Source organism: Dipodomys ordii, unplaced genomic scaffold (assembly GCF_000151885.1).
Source record: "Dipodomys ordii isolate 6190 unplaced genomic scaffold, Dord_2.0 Scaffold10, whole genome shotgun sequence".
Taxonomy (NCBI): domain Eukaryota; kingdom Metazoa; phylum Chordata; class Mammalia; order Rodentia; family Heteromyidae; genus Dipodomys; species Dipodomys ordii.
Window position 1 is genome coordinate 17,498,647 of NW_012267226.1, and position 19,599 is coordinate 17,518,245.

Below are 19,599 nucleotides of genomic sequence, written 5' to 3' on the forward strand. Positions count from 1 at the left end.
TTCACCTCCCTCCTCCCATCCCCGAGGCTTTGCGACGTTTAGCGACTGTAGCGCCTGCGCGCGGCCCGGCGGCTGGGCTGGGGCGGCGGCGGCTCGTGCCGGGCGATGCTAGGCGGCTCCCAAGGCGCCAGGCTGTTGCGGAGTGTGGGTGGGCGGCGCGGGCAGTTCGGGGCGCGAGGTGTCCGCGAAGGTGGCGCAGCCATGGCGGCGGGGGAGAGCATGGCTCAGCGGATGGTCTGGGTGGACCTGGAGGTGAGTGAGGTGGCTTCCGCCCGGGGAGAGCGGCGGGTGTCAGGGTCTCGGGTGCCCAGGTGAGCGCGGCCCAGGTGTGGCGTGGGGGGCCCTGCAGGTGTGGGGCACGGCTGCGGGGCGGGGGGCGCCCGGGTCTCCCGGGTGGGGCTGGAGCCCTGCAGACGCGGGGCCGGCGCTGGGCGCTGGGGGGTGGTTGTCAGGGTCTTAGCGGTCCCAGGTGAGCGCAGCCCAGGTAAGTGGAGCCCTGCAGGTGGGCGGTGGGGGGCGCGGAGCTGGACGGCTGGGGAGTGGTGGGGGGGATGTGGGAGTCTTAGGTGTCCCCGGTGAGCACCGCCTGGGTGCGGGGCGGGGGCTCTGCAGGCGCGGGGAGCGGGGGTGCCTTGTCACTGGGGAGAAGTTGTCCATATGTCTGCCCTGATGTAGGCGTACTTCCCAACTCTCCCGACACTCCAGGCTCAGGGCCACAGGTGGGGGTGGGGAGGGTCGCCCTCCCCTGCCTTTCTGAGCACTCCAGGTGGTTCTGGTTAGTTGGGAGTCCGGAGATGGCTCGTTTCATAGAAGAGAAAGCTGAGGCCCAAACAGAGGATTCAGCTGGTTCAAGGTCACGCTCTGTGAGTTCAGGGACCAGAACTCTCCTCCTGATCGCCGGCGTTTTAACATACCTGGCCTTCCCTTTTCCCTTGAGCCTCGGTCTTCTCCTCCATGAAATGAGGCGAATTCATTTCATGGAGGAAATGAAGATGGAGAGTTGTAATAAATTGGACACTGTGAACTTCAGAGATGAAGTGATTAATTGAGTGCTGTCTGAATTTTACTCTTCATCTGTCCCAGTGTAGAAACGCAGTGCTTGACAAATAGCAAGCTCTTGGTAAGTATGTTTGTTGAATATTGAAGGACTTAGATTTAATGCCCAAGATTTAATGCCCTTTTCTATTCTGGCTATATAGTATACGTAGAGTAAGTATGAGGACCATCCTGTGAAATAGACTGGTAGAAGAGATCAGAAAGAATTTTGGAATGTTATAATTTATTTTTTATTGCAGATGACAGGATTGGACATTGAGAAGGACCAGATTATTGAGATGGCCTGTCTGATTACTGACTCTGATCTTAACATTTTGGCTGAAGTAGGTGATGCCATACTATTTAGAGGGGAGGGTACTGGAAATCAAATTTCACTTTTTTTCTAATCTCATTCTTTGAAAAATAAGCAAACACATGTCCTAATAGGTTGTCCAAAGGAATATGTTAGACCATGGTAGACTTGATACTAGGACCCAAGTGATTTCATCTCATAGACTGGTTTTCAACTGGCTGTGCCAAAATTTTACAGAAACTGCTGTTTGCTAGGAGCTATGTCCCAGTGATAGTTCTCTTAGCCCTTGCAACAACTTTAAGGTAGGTACTGTGTTAATAATAACGCTCATTTAATAGGTGAAGGTATTGGGTATTTTGCCAAAGGCCACCTGGCTGGTTACTGGGGAAGCTAGTCACTTAAATAAGGCTGTTCAGTAAAGTTTCCTAATCGCCTCTCCTACAGTACTAGGATAACCAACAAATGTCCCATCGGTTTTGTGGTTGCTGCCTCAGTGTCCATCTTTATGTCATAACCTGAGCCTTCACGTGATTTCATATGTAGTGGTCCCTTTAAGCCTAGAGGACATTTATTCTAGGACTTACCCATGGAAGCCAAAATCTGCAGGTGCTCAAGTCCCTTATATAAACTGAGAAAATATTACATGTGATCTATGCACATTCTTCATTTATGCTTTAAATCCTCTCTAGACTAGGTTACTTATTCTAATTAGGATGTGTATTGTCAGTTACCTACTGAAATGTAAATGTTGTGTAAAGGGTGGTTATACTAAGTAACAAGAAGTTTCTGTACACACAATAGCAATGCATGACTTCCTTCATCTCCCCAAATCTTCAGTCTGATGTTGGTTGAATCTTTACTTATGGACCTTGTGGTAATAGAGGGTTGGCTGCCTTTTCACCCAGAATGTGTTTTCTTCTATATCTATATTAAGATTCTAAGATTTCTGTTGGTACACATTCAGAAAGTGCTTTCTTGTTGACATACGGGGCATGCATGGTAAAGGTTTTTGCAAACTGCTGTTCACTGCAACATTAAATTAAATAAAACAAACCTACATTTCAGCCACTCATGAAACATTTTAATAAGTTCATGTTGCCTCTGATTGGTAAGAAGGCTCTCTTCTTGAATAACTCTGTGTAACTGTCAGCAATATTTGGAGCCATTAAACAACAATATAAGAAAAACTTTGTAGTCCCAAAATAGAGAGGTCTGTGGAAAAGTCCTGTGAAAATAAGTTACCAGAGGGCAGAAATGGCTCATGTTTAGACTTTTCATTTATTTCCTGGATGAGGAAAAGAGATGAGAAGACAAAGCATTGTAGATGAATTATTGGGGAGAACCTTGATTGTGTTCCTTGAGCAAAAAAAACATAAACATTAAAATACCGTTAATATTAAAAAGCATAATGTATTCAAAGTACCTGTACTATAATCTATTGGTTCTCCAGCTGTAGTGTGTGTATTTTCTTTTGTCAGTCCTGATGCCTTTCAAAATAAACTTGTATCAGGGGTTGGCAGACTTTCAACTATTAAATATTTTAAGCTTTGCATGCCAAATACCTCTCTTTTTTTATTCTTTTACAGATATAAAATCATTTTTAGCTTGCATCATAAAAAAATCCCCAAAACTGGGGGCTGTGGTTTGCTGACTTTTGGTTGTAGGTATCCATGTTGCCCATTAGAGGGGTTTTCAGAAGGATGTGTGTGTGTGTTGGTTTGTTTTTGTATCCTTTTTGCCTCCACGTGTACTACTTGTGGAGTTCACAAAGTGTCCTTACGCCTGTTTTCTCTGGTAGGTAAATTCATTTAGTCCTTAAATGCGTACCTCTGAAAGCAAGCTCATTCCTATCAATCCTTAGCGACTAATGGCTTGTCCTATCCACAGGGTCCCAACCTGATTATAAAACAGCCAGATGAATTGCTGGACAGCATGTCCGATTGGTGTAAGGAGCATCATGGGAAGGTAACATTACCAAATAACAAGATTGCTGCTTTGGGGATCAGTAACAAGCTTGTTGCGCCCACATCTGAATCCTATTCCATTGCTGGATGGTATTAAAACAAAATTTAAAAAAAGGGTTAGAGGAAGATTGCTTGGCAAGCCTGGGAAACTGCTTGCTCTTTACTTTTCATCTCTGGGCCCTCTCGAGATCTTCTCCTGAAAGTCCTCTATTTTTCTCTGCTGCATTCAGTCTGTCGCAAATGAACGCATTGTGGATTGTCAAGTATTACTCAAGTCAGTCTTTTGGATAAGGTTAGACATCAACTCAGAGAAAGGGGAATGCGCTCTCATTAAGTGTGTGTCTTCCCAGAGGTTATGTCCTCGGACTTTGAGCAACATTCTTTTTTTGACTGTGTGGAGATTGGCTGTTAGCCAATGAGGAACATAACTTACTTGTCTTGGATTCTTTTAAGAAACAATCGGTATAAAGATGGCAGTTCCCATTCGAACTTGAGCTCTTAAAAAAACAGAACCAAAGAGTGATGATATTTGCTCGTGTTAGAAGTGAAGTTTCATTTCTGGATACCTTTGAACACTGACTTCATGTGTTTCTGGTGGGGGTTGGGGATTCTCTCTTGCAGTCTGGTCTTACCAAGGCAGTGAAGGAGAGTACAATCACATTGCAGCAGGCAGAGTATGAATTTCTGTCCTTTGTACGGCAGCAGACTCCTCCGGGGCTCTGTCCGCTTGCAGGTAAAATGCAATCCTATGTGTATCTTGTAGATAGTCTGCCATTGTGGTGGGTCAGCACACTGCCGTTCCTGCAAGACCAGCCGTGTCTTCCACTTAATTCTGATTTGGATTGTCTCTCAACTCTCGGGTTCAAGTTTTCCTTGAGGAATGTAAGGGGAAATGTCCTGAAACTTGACCTTAGATCTGGGAAGCACAGAGATGAACTCAGTAGATGATTTTTTTTTCCCTCCCATATTTTTATTTCACAAAAATTTCAAATGTGCTGAGAAATTGGGTTTTGTAATTGTTAACTTTGTGCTGTGTTGGTTTTACTTTTTTCTTTTTTTTTGACTTTCGGAAAGAAATTACAGACATTGTGACCCACATTCCTAAAATAACGATGTTCATCAAGTATCTTCTGAAAGAAGGACATCATTTTCTTTTTAATACAGTGTCATTACTGTGTTGAAAATGATTAAAAATCATTCCATCTGTGATGCCTAGTCTACATTTGATGCTCTTTCTGAATGTCTTAGTGTTTTTAAAGCCAGGAGTCAATCAGAGCTCATGCATTTGACTTGGTTATTATGTCTCTTTAGTCTGTTGATCTAAAACCCTCTACCTCTTATCTTTTTCCCCCTTGTGATATAAAAAGACCAGCCCAGGATTTTTTTTTAAAGGTTGACATTGTCAGAGGGCAATTGATGATGTTCTGTGGGGGTATATTTGCATTTGTGTATGTAAATTCATGTGGTAACTAAAGTTTCCTTTAAATACACACAAAACGTTTTGGCATTAAGCTCAAGAAAGAGGATATATTGTAAAAAGGTTTTCCCCAGCAAACATGGCTGATGTCTTATTTTAAAGTTTTTATTACAGTTTTAGTGTTTTCAAATAAACCATTGTATGGAAACATGAATATAGATATGACTTGTCAAAAAATTGGAATGTAAATAAAGTTTTATTTACTACAAGTCAGTTAAATTATGAGTGTTAGTGTGAATTTTGTGACCCTGGGAGAAAGCTTGCACATTTGGAATGACCTGGAAAAGCCACAGATATGTGCTTTCTTAAAAGTGTGTATAATGATAGATTTATTCTTTTGTCCTGTAATGATAGCTTTATTCTTTTGTCCACGGGAGACCATTTGTAAGTTTATTTTGGCGTAGACTGAATCAATAGTTTGAAATGCTTGGGATTCTGCACTTGTAATTTATTCAAACTGATGTAGAAATGCTTTTAGAATAGAGTGCAATTTAAAAGAGCTTTTATACCTTGCTGTATATATTTCTACTACTAGAAATCCATAGATGCAGTATGCTTCATGTCTTTCTAGGAAATTCAGTTCATGCAGATAAGAAGTTTCTTGACAAATACATGCCCCAGTTCATGAAACATCTTCATTATAGAATAATTGATGTGAGCACTGTTAAAGAACTGTGCAGGTAAGGGCTCAATGTAGGATCCATTAAATTGTTTCATTTAGCATGTCTTCATCGAGAATTGGTAGACCATAACAGTAAGGCTGAAGCGAGGTGCTAAGCTGGTGTGTATTTTCCTCCTCCCATTCTCACTTGTCCTGAATGGTGAGCCTTGGGATATTCCTTTGGTAACTTGATGCGCACTCATTGTGTGCCTTACATTAGCCAGATTATCAGCTAGGTGCCCATAGATGAAAAGCTCTTACGAAGCTTTGAGTCTAGCAAGTTGACTTGTGTAATGTGATGGACTCTTGAGGGATTAGGGAAAGAGCCTCTGTGTACTCCAGGAGGGGAAATTTGGAAGTAGCAGGTAGCTTTTGAGTTAAGATTTAAAGAAGGTGCGATGTGTAAGTGAAGAAAGAACTACATACATAAATGAGGAAAGAACTTTGCTTAGAGTCAGTCAGCAGAGGTGTTAGGGAGTTGGAGGGTAAAGCCAGTGTGTACAAGGAATTGGAGATGATTAGTGCTGGCGTGCAGAAACGTGAGGGTGCAGAGGTGGAAGGTCAGGTCAGGTCATGCTGAGGGGTTGGTTTTATCTATTTCTTTGGGAAGGTTTCAGAAGCAATGGTGATGGGATAAGTCCTTTGGGTCGCAGTGAATGGAGTGGGCAAAGTGGGAGGGAGATTTTGCTTCATCTTGGAGAAAAGAATGAGCCAGGGAAGTGGCCATTGGGTGGTCAGGAGGGTTGTGGAGATGAAACTTTTGAGCAGGTCAGTTGGTACAACATTGAAAGTTTGAGTGAGGGAGTGAAGAAAAGGAAGATTTTTGGTGTTTCTAGGTGAGGCAGCTTAGGTAGATGATCAGGATGGTTCAAAGACTAAAAAGAAACAAGAATGAGTAGATATTAAATTTGGCACTATCTGGTGAATTTTTAGGTGGTGATCCCCAGTAAGGCACTTGGGACAAAAACTCTGGAGAGGGTTGGGCTGTCATTGGAGACTGAGGAATCCTATACACTGGTGGGCTTGCTCAAAGAGAACATACAAGAGAGGGAAGGGTGGAAGATAGAATCACTGGCAAAGAGGCAATTTGAAAGTCACAACTCTTCAAAGTCACAAATGCCTTTTTCAATGTTAATAAATGACTTGAAGAAGGTAATTATTCAGTGTGTCTGAGACAGTTTCCTTTGAGAGTTCCATTTCTACCACGTATAGACGCTGGTATCCAGAAGAATATGAATTTGCACCAAAGAAGGCTGCTTCTCACAGGTAAGACTGGGTCTTCAAGTATGTGCCAGACTGATAACAGAATTCCCAGTTTTGGGCTGTTTGAAATAATATCTCCCTCTCAGAGAAAGATAAAGGATGACCAGCAGAAAAGATACCTTTCTTTAGTTAAGTCTGGTGGAGATTTCTAGATTCTGTTCTTAGGATTATCTAGAGTATTCCTTGTTTTTGTATTAACTTGATGTGTAGGTATGATGATACAACGTGTTGTCTTTCTAGAAGTGAGCAACATTAATTTTCTTCTTGCAGAGGATATAGGACTTGGAATTAGAAGATTTTGAATTCTCTTGTATAGTACAGTTGTGACAGATGGACAATCAGTTGTTTTTTGTTTGGTGTGTTCATAGCATTGGCATGAAGTATTATTGCACAAGAAATTTAAAGGTGGATGCATCAAGTGTTCTTTATCATTTAATTTATATTACCTATTTTATTTTTTGAGCTGTTTAGAAACATAAAATGTGGTGGGAGATTTAGTGTTCAGCTTCTAAAGATAGTCTTCTGTTCTTTTTGCTAGTCCTGGGGCTTGAACTTGGGACCCTGGTGCTGTCCCTGAGTTGTTTTTGCTCAAGGCTAGCACTCTCCCACTTAGCTACAGCACCAATTCTGGCTTTTTCTGAGTAGTTTATTGGAGATAAGAGTCTCATGGACTTTCCTGCCCAGGCTTGCTTTGTACCACAATGTTTAGATCTCAGCCTCCTGGGTAGCTAGGATTACAGGCCTCTGCTGCCTGGGTCTCTAAGGGTAGTCTTCCAAGGATAGCATCATACAGTCAGAGCAAGACCAGTCCTCAAGCTTAGAAGCCTGGCATCCTCCTGGGTTTTTACTGGGCATGCCTAAAGAGTAGTTCAGCTCTGCCTGAAACAGATGGGGTTTGGTAGCGTTTGGGTGTTTTAACTTTTATTTTAAGCAAGGCAATAGTCTTGTATTGTTTATGTTAGGTAATGTCACTCTTGGTGAGGTTTCAGGAGGTTTTCCATGTTGAAACAGTCATTTCGGTGAAGAACTAGAACTAGGGATCTTTTTTTTTTTTTGTCGGTCATGGGGCTTGAACTCTGGGCCTGAAAGCTGTCCCTGAGCTCTTCAGCTCAAGGCTAGCAGTCTTACTACTTGAGCCACTGCGCCACTTCTGGTTTTCTGAGTGGTTTATTGGAGAAAGCATCTCACAGACTTTCCTGCCCTGGTTTTGAACCACGATCCTCAGATCTCAGCCTCCTGAGTAGCTAGGATTACAGGCGTGAGCCACCACCACCGGCTTATTAGAGATATTTTTATAAGATGTGAAATGTGGATATTTTTACCAAATGGTAAAAATGTCAGGCTTTTGCCACAGAGTTGTTTATAAAAGTACTTCAGGATTTGAAATCCATTGTAGATGTTAACATTGGGTGTGAGTTTGTGTACGTCTACTTAGGCAGAGGCTGTGTTTTTGAAAGCCTTTAGCTCTGTACCATATCTCTAGGACCTGAGAAGAAAGCAGATTTTTGACTTAGTTACAGAAATACCTGTGATAAAACTTGCAGTAAACTTTGTACAGTTCTCTTTCAGAGGCCTCTGGCCCATTGTTCAGAGATTAGTGATTTAGTTGAACGTTATTCTAACAATGTTGGTTATTTGATTTCTCGTACTATAGCAGATAAAACAGCATGTTGGAGAGGAAGGGTTGTCAGCTGGAGAGGGGTGGCCACTGATTACAGCACAAATCACCATGCGAGGGGGGTAGAACCCCTTTTATGGCTGTTTACTGTCTGAGCTGATCGTTGATATTTCTTGCAATGACTTAGTCATGAAGGATGTTCAAGTATATTTGGGACAGGGACATCATTTAGTATTGGGCAGTGTTTTATGAACTTTAATAAGTATCCATAAAGATGGTCCATTAAGTTTTAGAAATATCGTATAGATGTCTAGCTTCATTGTACACATTATTAGTTTATTAAATGTTTCACAGAAAACTTCTGAAAATACACGTTTAATCTAGTTTTTCTTTATTTGTCCTTGAACTAACTTCCCCCCAGGGACCAGGGAGGGAAATTCCATCATCACCTTAGAAAACAGTTTTGGAAATTTTAATCTATATAAAATGATGAAAATATTTTGTAAAAAACAAAATACTTAAAATGGCTTTGCCAAGAAAGATCCACTTCTTTGTGATGCCAGATAGTTGGATTTGCAGTAACTCGTCCCTAAGTTATTTATTTAAAAAAAAAGTTATGTTTACAGAATAATTTTCATTCCCTGTGTTTGGACATTCAGTTGAGTGTGGTGTGTTTGCTTGTAGGGCCCTTGATGACATTAGTGAAAGCATCAAAGAGCTTCAATTTTACCGAAATAACATCTTCAAGAAAAAAACAGATGAGAAGAAGAGGAAAATTATAGAAAATGGGGAGAATGAGAAGACAGTGAGTTGACGCTGGTTCTTGGCCGCTACAGCAAAGTTCTCTGGAAGCGCCTCTAGTGGTTTCTTTCCTTTTTTTTTTTCTTCTTTTTTCTCTATGCTGATATGCCGGCACAGCACCTTCTTTTAGTTAACTTGCATCTCCAGATTACTCTTCTCTTCATGCCCCATTATGATACAGCAGCTCCTGTGTGAGCACCAGGCTTTGCCCATCCCTTGGTACACACCTTCGTTTGCTTTAGATCATTTCTTTTGTTTAAAAATAAATAATAAAGCTAGTTCTATTGAAATGCAAACTCTGTGTACCATCTATTCTTTAGTGGTTTAGTCACTGGGGGAGGGGGAGACAATGGCCCCATTCTTCTCCTGTATTTATGGGTTACTGTATTTAAAAAAAAATCTTTAAATAGTTGTTTAAAGGGCTTTAATATTTAATATGTATGAAAAATGGCCTTTAAAAGAAGTAGTATGCTAATGTTTAAATCCTCACAATGTAATTGGAATGTTTCTTATGTCTACCAGGAAGCACACTTAACTATCTTTTGCTTTACAAGTCCACAGCTTAGGCTGAAGCAGTGGATTTGGGCTGATTGTTATCTAGACTGCTCTGGAATAGACTTTTACTGGCTTTCATGAAATCCAAGTGCGATTAGAAGTTCTCTAAGGGACCCCCAAGGTTTGGTTCACTGACCGGGTGATATGTTCAGGCAGTCAGCATGCCAGGGTCCCAGAATGTGAATAGCTGACGCTCTGGGCCTGCTGGCTGGCGTGTAGCTGAGATGGGATTGCAGTCGGAATGGATTCCTCCCAAGGTGATGCAACCTAGACCGCAGCATAAGGTGAGTGTGCTGGGTGCTGTGGAGTCATGGGAACACAGGGCTCACTGTATACCTCACTCTGACAAATGTCCTCTGAAGTTGAGGAATTTGAATAGGGGAATTATGCTCTCATGGAGAACTAACCCTAATGGAAGAGGAGACTTCTGTGATCATCTCAAGTTGCCTCCCTGCTCGATCATAGGATAACGCAGTAATATAGTCCTCAAGTGTGATCGTTACAGATACAGACTGGAGAAGAAGAATCTTACAGTCCTTTTCCTTGAGTAAAACTTGTCCTAACTTGTGTCACTTACGTAACAAGCGAATAAGTGGAGAGAGCTATTTTAATGTAACTTTTTCCAAAGAAGAAAGTGAAGGCTTAGAATTCACATGTCTTAGTAAGTATGAGTGGATGAAAATTTAGGTCCGATGATTTTCCTGTGCTATTTCTCCTCTCTGGAATGGGATGGGGTAACATTAGTGGTTTGGAAAGCCAGACCGGGTAAATAGAACAGGGGTTTTGAATCAACCTATGGGTTCAAATCCAAGTTCTTTGATGTATTCAAGGATGTTGGACGTTGGTAAATTCATTTGTCTGAGTCTCAGTTTCCATTTCTATAAAGTTAATAATGGTTCCTAACACAAAGAATTGTTAAATACTGTGGTTCTGAACTTATCCCTTAGGCCATCATGAGCATGTTTTGTTTTGGCTGCTACTGGGGTGTGAGCTCAAGGCCTCAATACTCGCTCAGTTTTGTATGTTTGGCTGTCACTCTTCCAGTTGAGTCACAGCGCCAGCCTTGCTTTTCACCAGTTATTTTGGGGATCAAATATTTTAGACTTCCTGCCCTGGCTGGCTTCCAACCTTAATCTTTAGATCTCAATTTCCTGAGTAGCTAGGATGATAGAGATGAGCCACCAGGAACACCTTCAATTAACATCTAATGTTTATCAAGGATTTGACTCACCTCCGGGAGGTTTATTCTTCATTGTGATTGGTTAGTGTTGATCACGGGGCATTATCTTAATGTAGTGTTCATTTAATGCTTTTGAAGTGGGAAAGGTCACAAACAACAGTGTGCCCTTGACCTGACTTAGTGTTTCCAGCTAAAATTTTGTCAAGATGGTCTTTTTGCTTACTTCAGCTCTCAGGAATGTTGTAAAGTATTGCAGAAATAGATGTGAAGATGCTGGTCTGGGGAAAGAGAGTCCTAGGGACCAGACACTGCTCTGTGCCTGAGAATTTTTCCACACACCCTGGTAAATGAATATATCAGTTTTTTTTTTTTTTTAACTATTGAGCTGTGCCATTCAGATAAGGACATTTCAGCTTCCAGTGAGAATTTTAAGTCTTTGTCATGGAATGGCCACTCTGGTGGCTGAATCCTCCATTTTGTACTTTCATTGTACAGTAGAGCTCTGTTGTTCTGCAGATGAAGCTTGCGTGAAGGGTTTTGTACAGTGATTGGCATCCTAGCGAATGAGCAAGTCTGGTCTGATGCAGGTCTGTAGAAAGACATGATGTGCAGCGATTAGTTCATTATTTATTCTCCAACTTAAAAAGAAGAAATGTAAATGTGTAGTGCTGGCACTTAGTGTTTCACAGGGGATTCTTGAAGCTATGAAGTGGTTTTTGTGAAATGAACTGCAGTACCAATTGGTTTTAAATATAACTTCAGCTTGAAAAACCCTGAGTGTGCTTGCTTAGCGCGGAGCCTGCCATTCCTTTGCTCCCGGGGCTTCTTAATGGCGGGGCTTCTGCCTGTGCGGTAATTATCCTGAAAACTTCATTCCCCAAGCCATCCAGATGTGCTTCCCCTGCAGTAGACTCAGACGTGAATGAACTGGACTGTGCTGATCATCTTGTCCCTCCTACGCCTTCCATGCTCCAGCCCTTGTCCTGAGTCTCAGCCAGAAGGCCTCCTTTTCCAGCAGTGGAGCCAGAGGAGATCAGAATGAAATCCAACATGCCTGTTTTCTCACTTACAAAACAATCTATTTTTAAACAGCTGACAGATTCATAGAAGAAATTTGCTCTTGGGCAAACGTAGTGTTTTTTTTTTAAATATCTATAAGCCATAAAGAGAAAATAATAGCTAGTTGTAATGTTCGCATACAGTTTTGTCACACTGATGGCCGCGTGACCTGGGTCACTCCAGATCCCTCGCATTTTGAAATATTAATAATGATCTGAGACAGGGTTGTTGCTAGGATGAGCCATATGTAGCAGATTGATGGGAGCAAAAGCAATTCTAGTTCTATCACTGTTAATGAGGGCCAAAACAGTTGTGCTATGTATCTGTTGATAAATACTGTGTCTCTGCTATGACAATGGATTGCATTTTAGTTATGGGAACAAAGCCTTTAATTTACAGGGTTCATTATAAACCCGTAGATCGCGGTGGTATATACATAATAAGGAGCATTTCCTCCTGAGTAAAGGGACAATGGAGCTTGAAATCCCCATAAGAAAGAATAGATGGTGTCTTCCAGTTGAAGAAGCCATGCCTCATGCCTCAGTTACTTTCACAATGGACAGCTCATGTTGAACGCAGGTCAGCGAATGCAGGATTTAGCTTGGGCTGCGGGATAGTTCATGCATTTTGATCGTGCCATGGGTGATCTGGGATATAGAAAATGAGGGCTTCTGAAGGGGAATAGCAAATGAAAACGAGATTGAGAGCTGTGGAGAAGAAAAGCTGTGGAGTGAAAACGTGTCATGAGCAGTCCGTGTGAGGGTCCAGGATCAGATACGTGAATTGGGTTGCACAACAATGTGAACGTGTACCCTAGGTCGTCAGCTGGGTGCTTGAATAAGACAGAATATGGTGAGTTTTATGTTTGTTTTTACCCATACACAAAACACACTTAGTTCGCCACAACCATTTTTGGAATGATCTTGTCTTAGAATCAGTGTGTAATGGGCACATCTTGGAGGAGCGGAACATAAACATGATGGATTAGAGCATCTAGAGTGAGACAGTTTTACTGCATGTTTCAAAGTGATTGTGGTGTTATGTTATTTTTATTACTGTTTTGTTTTCTTTTAGTGACCTGCTGCAAGCACGATTTCTGAGTCAAGGCTAACAGTAAGAGAATTAAGATGTTCATGAAAATACACATGGAAAGGCTCACGGGATCTTCAGGCTTTATAAATTGTTTTTTTTTGGGGGGGGGCCCTGGGCACTGTGCCTGAGTTACTTTTTACTCTACCATTTGAGTCACAGTGTCACTCCTGGCTTTTTCTGTTTATGCGGTACTGAGGAATTGAACCCAGGGCTTCATGCATGCTAGATAAGCACTCTACCAGTAAGCTACATTCCCAGCCCTGTTTTCTTTATTCCTGTATTTACTGAATTAAGTTAATGAGACCTAGGTCATTCATGGCATGTTATTGGCTAATGGAAAATTGCTTTTTGTTTTATATTATTCCCCATCTGTGACTCCATTCCCTGCCTCTCAATCCCTGCCATATGTAATCTGTTATTTCATACTACTCTCACTCTTGATAATACACAATAGTATGTGTATATATTACATTGGCACAAATGCTATTTACTTTATTTCTCTTTAATTCATTGCATTTACAAGGGCATATCTACCACTAAATAGGATTTTTGGTTTATACCATATTGAATGTTGAACTTTATTAAATGCCTTCCCTTTGTTTCTTAAGGTAATCATGTTTTCTTCTTTATCTATTCTTGTGCTAAAACACATGAAGATTTTTCCTGACATTAAGGTAATTTTATACTCCTGGAATAAACTAAAATATTGCTAGTGTTATTTCTTTTTTTGGGGGGGGGAGTCCAGTCGTGGGGCCTGAACTCTGGGCCTGGACGTTGTCCCTCAGCTCTTTAGCTCAAGGCTAGCACTCTACCACTTGAGCCACAGCGCCACTTTTTTCTTTTTGCTTATGTGGTGCTGAGGAATCGAACTCAGGGCCTCATGCATGCAAGGCAAACGCTCTACCACTGAGCCACTTTCCCAGCCCATGCATGAGCAATCTTAAGTGTGTCCAGGCATCCTAAAAAGCCTTAGGAAAAGTCAGAGTGTGGTAGTTGATATTTTATTTAAGGGATTACCTTCCATGGTAATTTTCTTTTTTATATAATCCTCACCTGATTTTGTCCACCTGAACAATGAACTGGGTGTGGTTCACAGTCTTTCTAATTCTGAGTCCATTCATGCTACATAGAAATAATTGGTTCCAAGTTTGTAGGATTCCCTTGTAAGGTCAGTTAGGCAGCTTTTTAAAAATTAGATTTTCAGATAACCTTCCATTTCTTTTGCTCTTAATTTCCCTATTCAGATTTTCTATTTCATAATTAATAATTTTGTACTTACTATATTTTCCTTAGTGTCCTTACTGTAGATTTCCAAAAATATTTGAATTTAAATTCTTAGTAGAACTTTAAAGATCTTTACTTACATTATTTACATATTTATTTGTCATTTAATTTAATTTATTTATTTTGGTAGGTTGTGGGACTTGAACTCTGGGCTTGGGCGCTGTCCCTGCGCTCTTCAGCTCAAGGCAAGCGCTCTACATCTTGAGCCACAGCGCCACTTCCAGTTTTCTAGTGGTCTATTGGAGATCAGAGTCTCACGGACTGTTCTGCCCTGGCTGGCTTTGAACTGTGATCCTCAGATCTCAGCCTCCTGAGTAGCTAGGATTACAGGCGTGAGCCACTGGTGCCCAGCTTGCATTTAATTTTTATTTCCTGATGCTGTGTATACTAGTGTGTTGTTTTTGTTTTTGTTTTTTGTTTTGTTGGTCATGAGGCTTGAACTCGGCCTGGGTGCTGTTCCTCAGCTCTTCAATTCAAGGCTAGTACTCTATCACTTGAGCCATAGTGCTACTTCCGGTTTTTTGGTGGTTTATTGGAGATAAGAGTCTTATGGACTTTCCTGCCTGGGCTGGCTTTGAACTGCAATCTTCAGATCTCAGCCTTCTGGGTAGCTAGGATTATAGGCATGATTCTAGTGGTTTTTAATTTTAATTTTTTAATTTGGTACAAGACTGGTGTTTAAACTCTAGTGAGAGTACTTGCACTACTTGAGGTACACATCAAGCTATTGTTTGCTATGACTATTTTTCTCATAGAGTCTGACATTCCCTCCCCCTTTACCCCTAGGTAGCCTGGGACTGTAACCTGTCTGTTTCCTGTGTTGCTGTGATCACAGGCTCACATACACCCAGCTTATTGATCAAAATTGGGTCTTGCTAAATTTTTGCATGGGCTGGCCTTGAACCATGATCTTTCCAACCTCTGCCTCTCAAGTACTATAGTAGTTATTATTATTGTTGTTGTTGCCTCTGGTGCCATGACTCTGTACCAGTGTATTATTTGTATTCATGTTCTGCCCTTCACTGTTTCCTTCCTTCTTTTTTCCTTGGGTGGGCAGTGGTCCCCAGTCTTCAATTTTGTTTCCATGGTTCAGTTACTCATGGGCAAGAAGAAGAGAGCTGAGTACAGAAGGTATTTCGAGAAACATTATAACGTATTATTATGGCTGTTATAAATGATTATCTCTTAGTATGCCTCATTTATAAATCTAAATTTTATTATAGGTATGGACTCAAAAGAGAAAGCGCTGTGTGCAGGGTTGGAACTGCCTGTGTTCTCAGATACCTCCGGGGTTCTTGGAGTGTGTTCTCTGTGAACAGGAGGAGGTGCTGTGTTCTTAGCTCATTTTCAGCTTATATTCTGATTAATAACAGTTTTTCTCCTTTTCCTCCTCACCCCCAGGTCCCGCACTTTCTCGTGACTTGTCAGTTTATAGTTGGTATTCTACCATGAGCCACAGCTCTGCGGATTGGAGTCTTAGACCTTCCAGTTCAGGCTGGCTTTGAACCATGATTCTTAGATCTCAGCCTCATGAGCTGCTAGCATTAAGACATGTGAGCCACCGGTACCTCATTTCAAGCAACTTTTCTTTCAGTCACACAATGAAGAGTTAAATATCAGAAGACTAATCATTAAGTGAGTGTTCTATGAGAATGATTCAATTAAACCATAAATCAGATATGTTGAATTTGCACATTTGTACAACTAAAGATAATTTTTAAATTTTTTTTAAATTAAATTTTTTATTTTTGTTGGTCGTGAGGGCTGAACTCTAGGCCTGGGCGCTGTCCCTCAGCTCTTCAGCTCAAGGCTAGTGCCCTACCACTTGAGCCACCGCGACACTTCTGGCTTTTTTCTGCTTATGTGGTGCTGAGGAATCGAACCCAGGGCTTCATGTGTGTGAGGCAAGCACTCTACCGCTGAGCCACCTTCCCAGCCTTAAAGATAATTTTTAAAAGACAATTTTTTAAAGTTAAAATAAACCCTAAAAATCAGTATCTAAAGAGTAACTGAAAGCTGGGCACCAGTAGCTCACTCCTGTAATCCTAGCTGCTCAGGAGGCTGGGATCGAGGATCGCAGTTCAAAGCCAGCCCAGGCAGGAAAGTCCATGAGACTCTTTATTTCCAATTAATCACCAGAAAACCGGAAGTGGCACTGTGCTTCAAGTGGTAGAGTGCTAGTCTTCAGCTGAAGAGCCCAGGGATAGCGCCCAGGCCCAGAGTTCAAGTTCAAGTCCCACAACTGATCCCATCTCCCCCCACCTACCCACCCCTCAAAAAAAAGTAGCTTTGAAGATTGTCATAGGGTTCCAAATAAGTCAGGTCACAGAAAAAAAAAGTAGAAATTAGAAAAGTACTTGAAACATATTGTGGAAATAGCACATATAAAAACTTTTAGATCACAGTTAATGAATGCTTTGAGTGAACATTATAGCTATAAATCTTTAGGGAGAAATAAAGGTGAGCAGAATAACAAAGTTATGGGCAAAAATGAATGAAATAGTAATAAAACTGACAAACATTTGGCAAGAAGGCTCGAGGAAAAAAAGACAGAACCGTTGTTAGAAATGGAAAGACCTCGGGGTCCTATGGAACAGCAAAAGGTAAAGGCCCATCACACTCTAACTCTATGGTGACCCGTTGTCCCTGCCAAGGAGCCAAAAAAAAAGTCTGAGAGGACCAGTAGTGGAATGGAGGACACCGCAGCTACTTCCCGGTGCTGTTTGGTGTTCTCTGAATAGTTAAAACATTTATCCGCTCATTTCGTCAAGCACTTCGGTTTCCAGGTGCAGGCACAACTTGTAAATAGATAATGCGAAGTTAATAGCAGCATTATTTACTGAAACAAAAAGCCCGGGAACATTAAATAAAACATATTCTGAGATCAGTCCTAGCCATCCAAATGAGCGTGCTACTTAAATCTATATGGAGAAGTTCCAAAAGGTGGGAAAACAGAAAGATGTCACTTGTTAAAGTGAGCATCATACTCCCTGGGGAACATGTGTATATCTGTTTGGGAATGATTACAATATTCAAGAGATCTCGTTGATGAGGTAGGCTGGCACGGAGAGCACAGGTGCACAACAATGTCAGCTTTCCAATTGGTTTGAGTAAAACATAAAAGAGCCAGGTGTTGGTGGCTCACAGCTAGACCCTTTAACGACTCAGAGGCTCTACTATGAGGCTCCAGGTTCAAAGCCAACCTAGGCAGGAAAGTGCATGAGATTCTTCCCATTTAACCCCCAAATGCTAGAAGTGGAGCCTATGGCTCAAATAGTAGGTGCCAGCCTTGAGCAAAAAATCCTAAGGAACAGGCCCAGGTCCTGAGTTCAAGCCTTGGTACTCGGTATCTGCACAGAAAACAGTAAAGATAGTTTGCATGAACCAATGATCAAAATGCCATGAAACGAGTTATGAGCTCAATACACCCTGAGAAATAATTTAGTATATTGACATAGGGGGAAGTTCTGTGACCATCTTCATAGGTGTAGAAATGAAGTTTTAAAAATCAGTATTCATTCATAATCAAAGGAAAATAAACTAGGAAAACAAAGGAATTAACATGGCCAAAGTTATCTACAGGTACTACTTCAACCATTAGGCCTTTTTTTCTTTTTTTGGAAATGGTGAGGGTTGAACCCAGGACCTCATTTACCTCATCTAGGCACTCTACTAGTTGACCCATATCCTAAGTCCTTTTTCTTTTGGTGGTACCAAAACTTGAGTTCAGGTCCTTGCACTTGATTGGCAAACCTCTTATTGAGCTACACCCCCAGTCATTTTTATTTTTCAGATTGGGTTGCATGATTATTGCTCCAGACAGCTTTGAACTGCCATCTCCTAGCTGCCTTTCCTCTGTAGCTGGGATTACAGGTTTGTACCCTACACCTGTTCTCTGTGATAGGGTTTGTTCATTTACTTGGGTGGCTTTGAACCATGGTCATCTTGGGGTTTGCCTCTTTATTTTTTATTTTATTTATACCAGACAGGGCTTGAACTCAGGGCCTGGGCACTGTCCCTGAGCTGCTTTTGCTCAAGGCTAACACCTTACCACTTGAGTCACAGCACCACTTCTGGCTTTTTCTGTGTATGTGGTACTGAGGAACTGAACCCAGGGCTTCATGCGTGCTAGGCAAGCACTCTACCACTGAGCCACATTCCCAGCCCCTATTTTATTTTATTTTTTTTGAGAGAAGGTCTTGCTACCTTTGTCTAGTCTGGTCTTTAACTCAAGATCCTCCTGCTAGTACCTCCCAGTACCTGGGATTACAGTTATGCAACACCATTTCCAGTTTAGGCAGCATTATTATTTTTTATTTTGCCAGCTGTGAGGCTTGAATTCAGAGCCTGGGTGCTGTCCCTGAGCTTTTTCACTAAGATTAGGACTCTACCACTTTGAGCCACAGCACCACTTCCAGTTTTCAGGTGATTAATTGGAGAAGAGTCACATGGACTTTCTTGCCAGGGCTGGCTTGGAACCGTGATCCTCAGATCGCAGACTTGTGTGTAGCCAGGATTACAGGATTGAGCCACCAGTGCCTAGCCTAGGCAGCATTTTAATGTTGAGGGTTCAAAATATTCTTAGGAGACTGGAAACTTGAAAAGGATGCCCAGTATCTTGCTGTTTATTATCATCTGGAGATATTTATGGCAGTGAGTCAATAGAGACCTCGGAGATGCTGAGGTTGGGATGAAAGTAACAAAACTCATCCACAGGTGATGTGGTTATATGGGTGATTTTTTGGAGGGGGGCATCCCAGAAGGATTCCTATTTTCTTGAAATAGGAATTTAAAAGTTGGTTTTTAAAAGCCAAGAGGCAGAAGATAGTTGCATTATAATACAATAGCAAACATCTCGTATACCATTCACAGCAGCATAGAAAAATGTGGCATACGTAGGAATAAATTTAACCTACAATACTCTTAAGAGAGAAAATGATTTAAAAAAAGGTAGGGTCTGTTGTCCATAGGACACTCATAAAGGCAGTTTATTCCAACACATTAGTAACTTTTAGACCATGTTGAGCAAAATAAGCATGAAAAAATAAAAACATCATATAACTTAAAGTTGAGAGACTAGACAATTGAGAGAATAGAACTAAGCAGGGTACTTCTAGCAATGTATTCATAAGTGGAGCAGTTATAAAGAAAGTAGGGGTCAAGCTCAGGTTAGTTCCTCCTCTCTGGGAGAGAAGACATTGGAAGAGACTTACACGAAAGTTTCCAAGGATTGGGCGGTATTTTCTTCCCACAAAATGTGATGTTTGCCCAGGCATCTGTTTTCTTGTTACTAATCT

The 19,599-nt window shown here is 41.4% G+C and overlaps 1 protein-coding gene across 1 annotated transcript; it reads left to right on the forward strand.

The window, feature by feature from the left end:
* The first annotated feature begins 33 nt into the window (after positions 1 to 33).
* On the forward strand, positions 34 to 9,406 carry Rexo2 (RNA exonuclease 2). Its single transcript, XM_013009722.1, has 7 exons — positions 34 to 252; positions 1,296 to 1,379; positions 3,236 to 3,313; positions 3,934 to 4,045; positions 5,361 to 5,469; positions 6,663 to 6,716; positions 9,016 to 9,406. Exons 1-7 carry the CDS (start codon positions 106 to 108, stop codon positions 9,143 to 9,145), a joined length of 714 nt encoding a protein of 237 aa, XP_012865176.1. The 5' UTR covers positions 34 to 105; the 3' UTR covers positions 9,146 to 9,406.
* Positions 9,407 to 19,599: the final 10,193 nt, after the last annotated feature.

Excerpts from the sequence above, each read along its gene's own strand:
- Rexo2 (XM_013009722.1), top strand. The coding sequence starts at position 106 with ATGCTAGGCGGCTCCCAAGGCGCCAGGCTGTTGCGGAGTGTGGGTGGG. Across the intron at positions 253-1,295 it reads TGGTCTGGGTGGACCTGGAG|ATGACAGGATTGGACATTGA; the intron begins GTGAGTGAGGTG and ends TTTTTATTGCAG. Across the intron at positions 4,046-5,360 it reads GGGGCTCTGTCCGCTTGCAG|GAAATTCAGTTCATGCAGAT; the intron begins GTAAAATGCAAT and ends ATGTCTTTCTAG.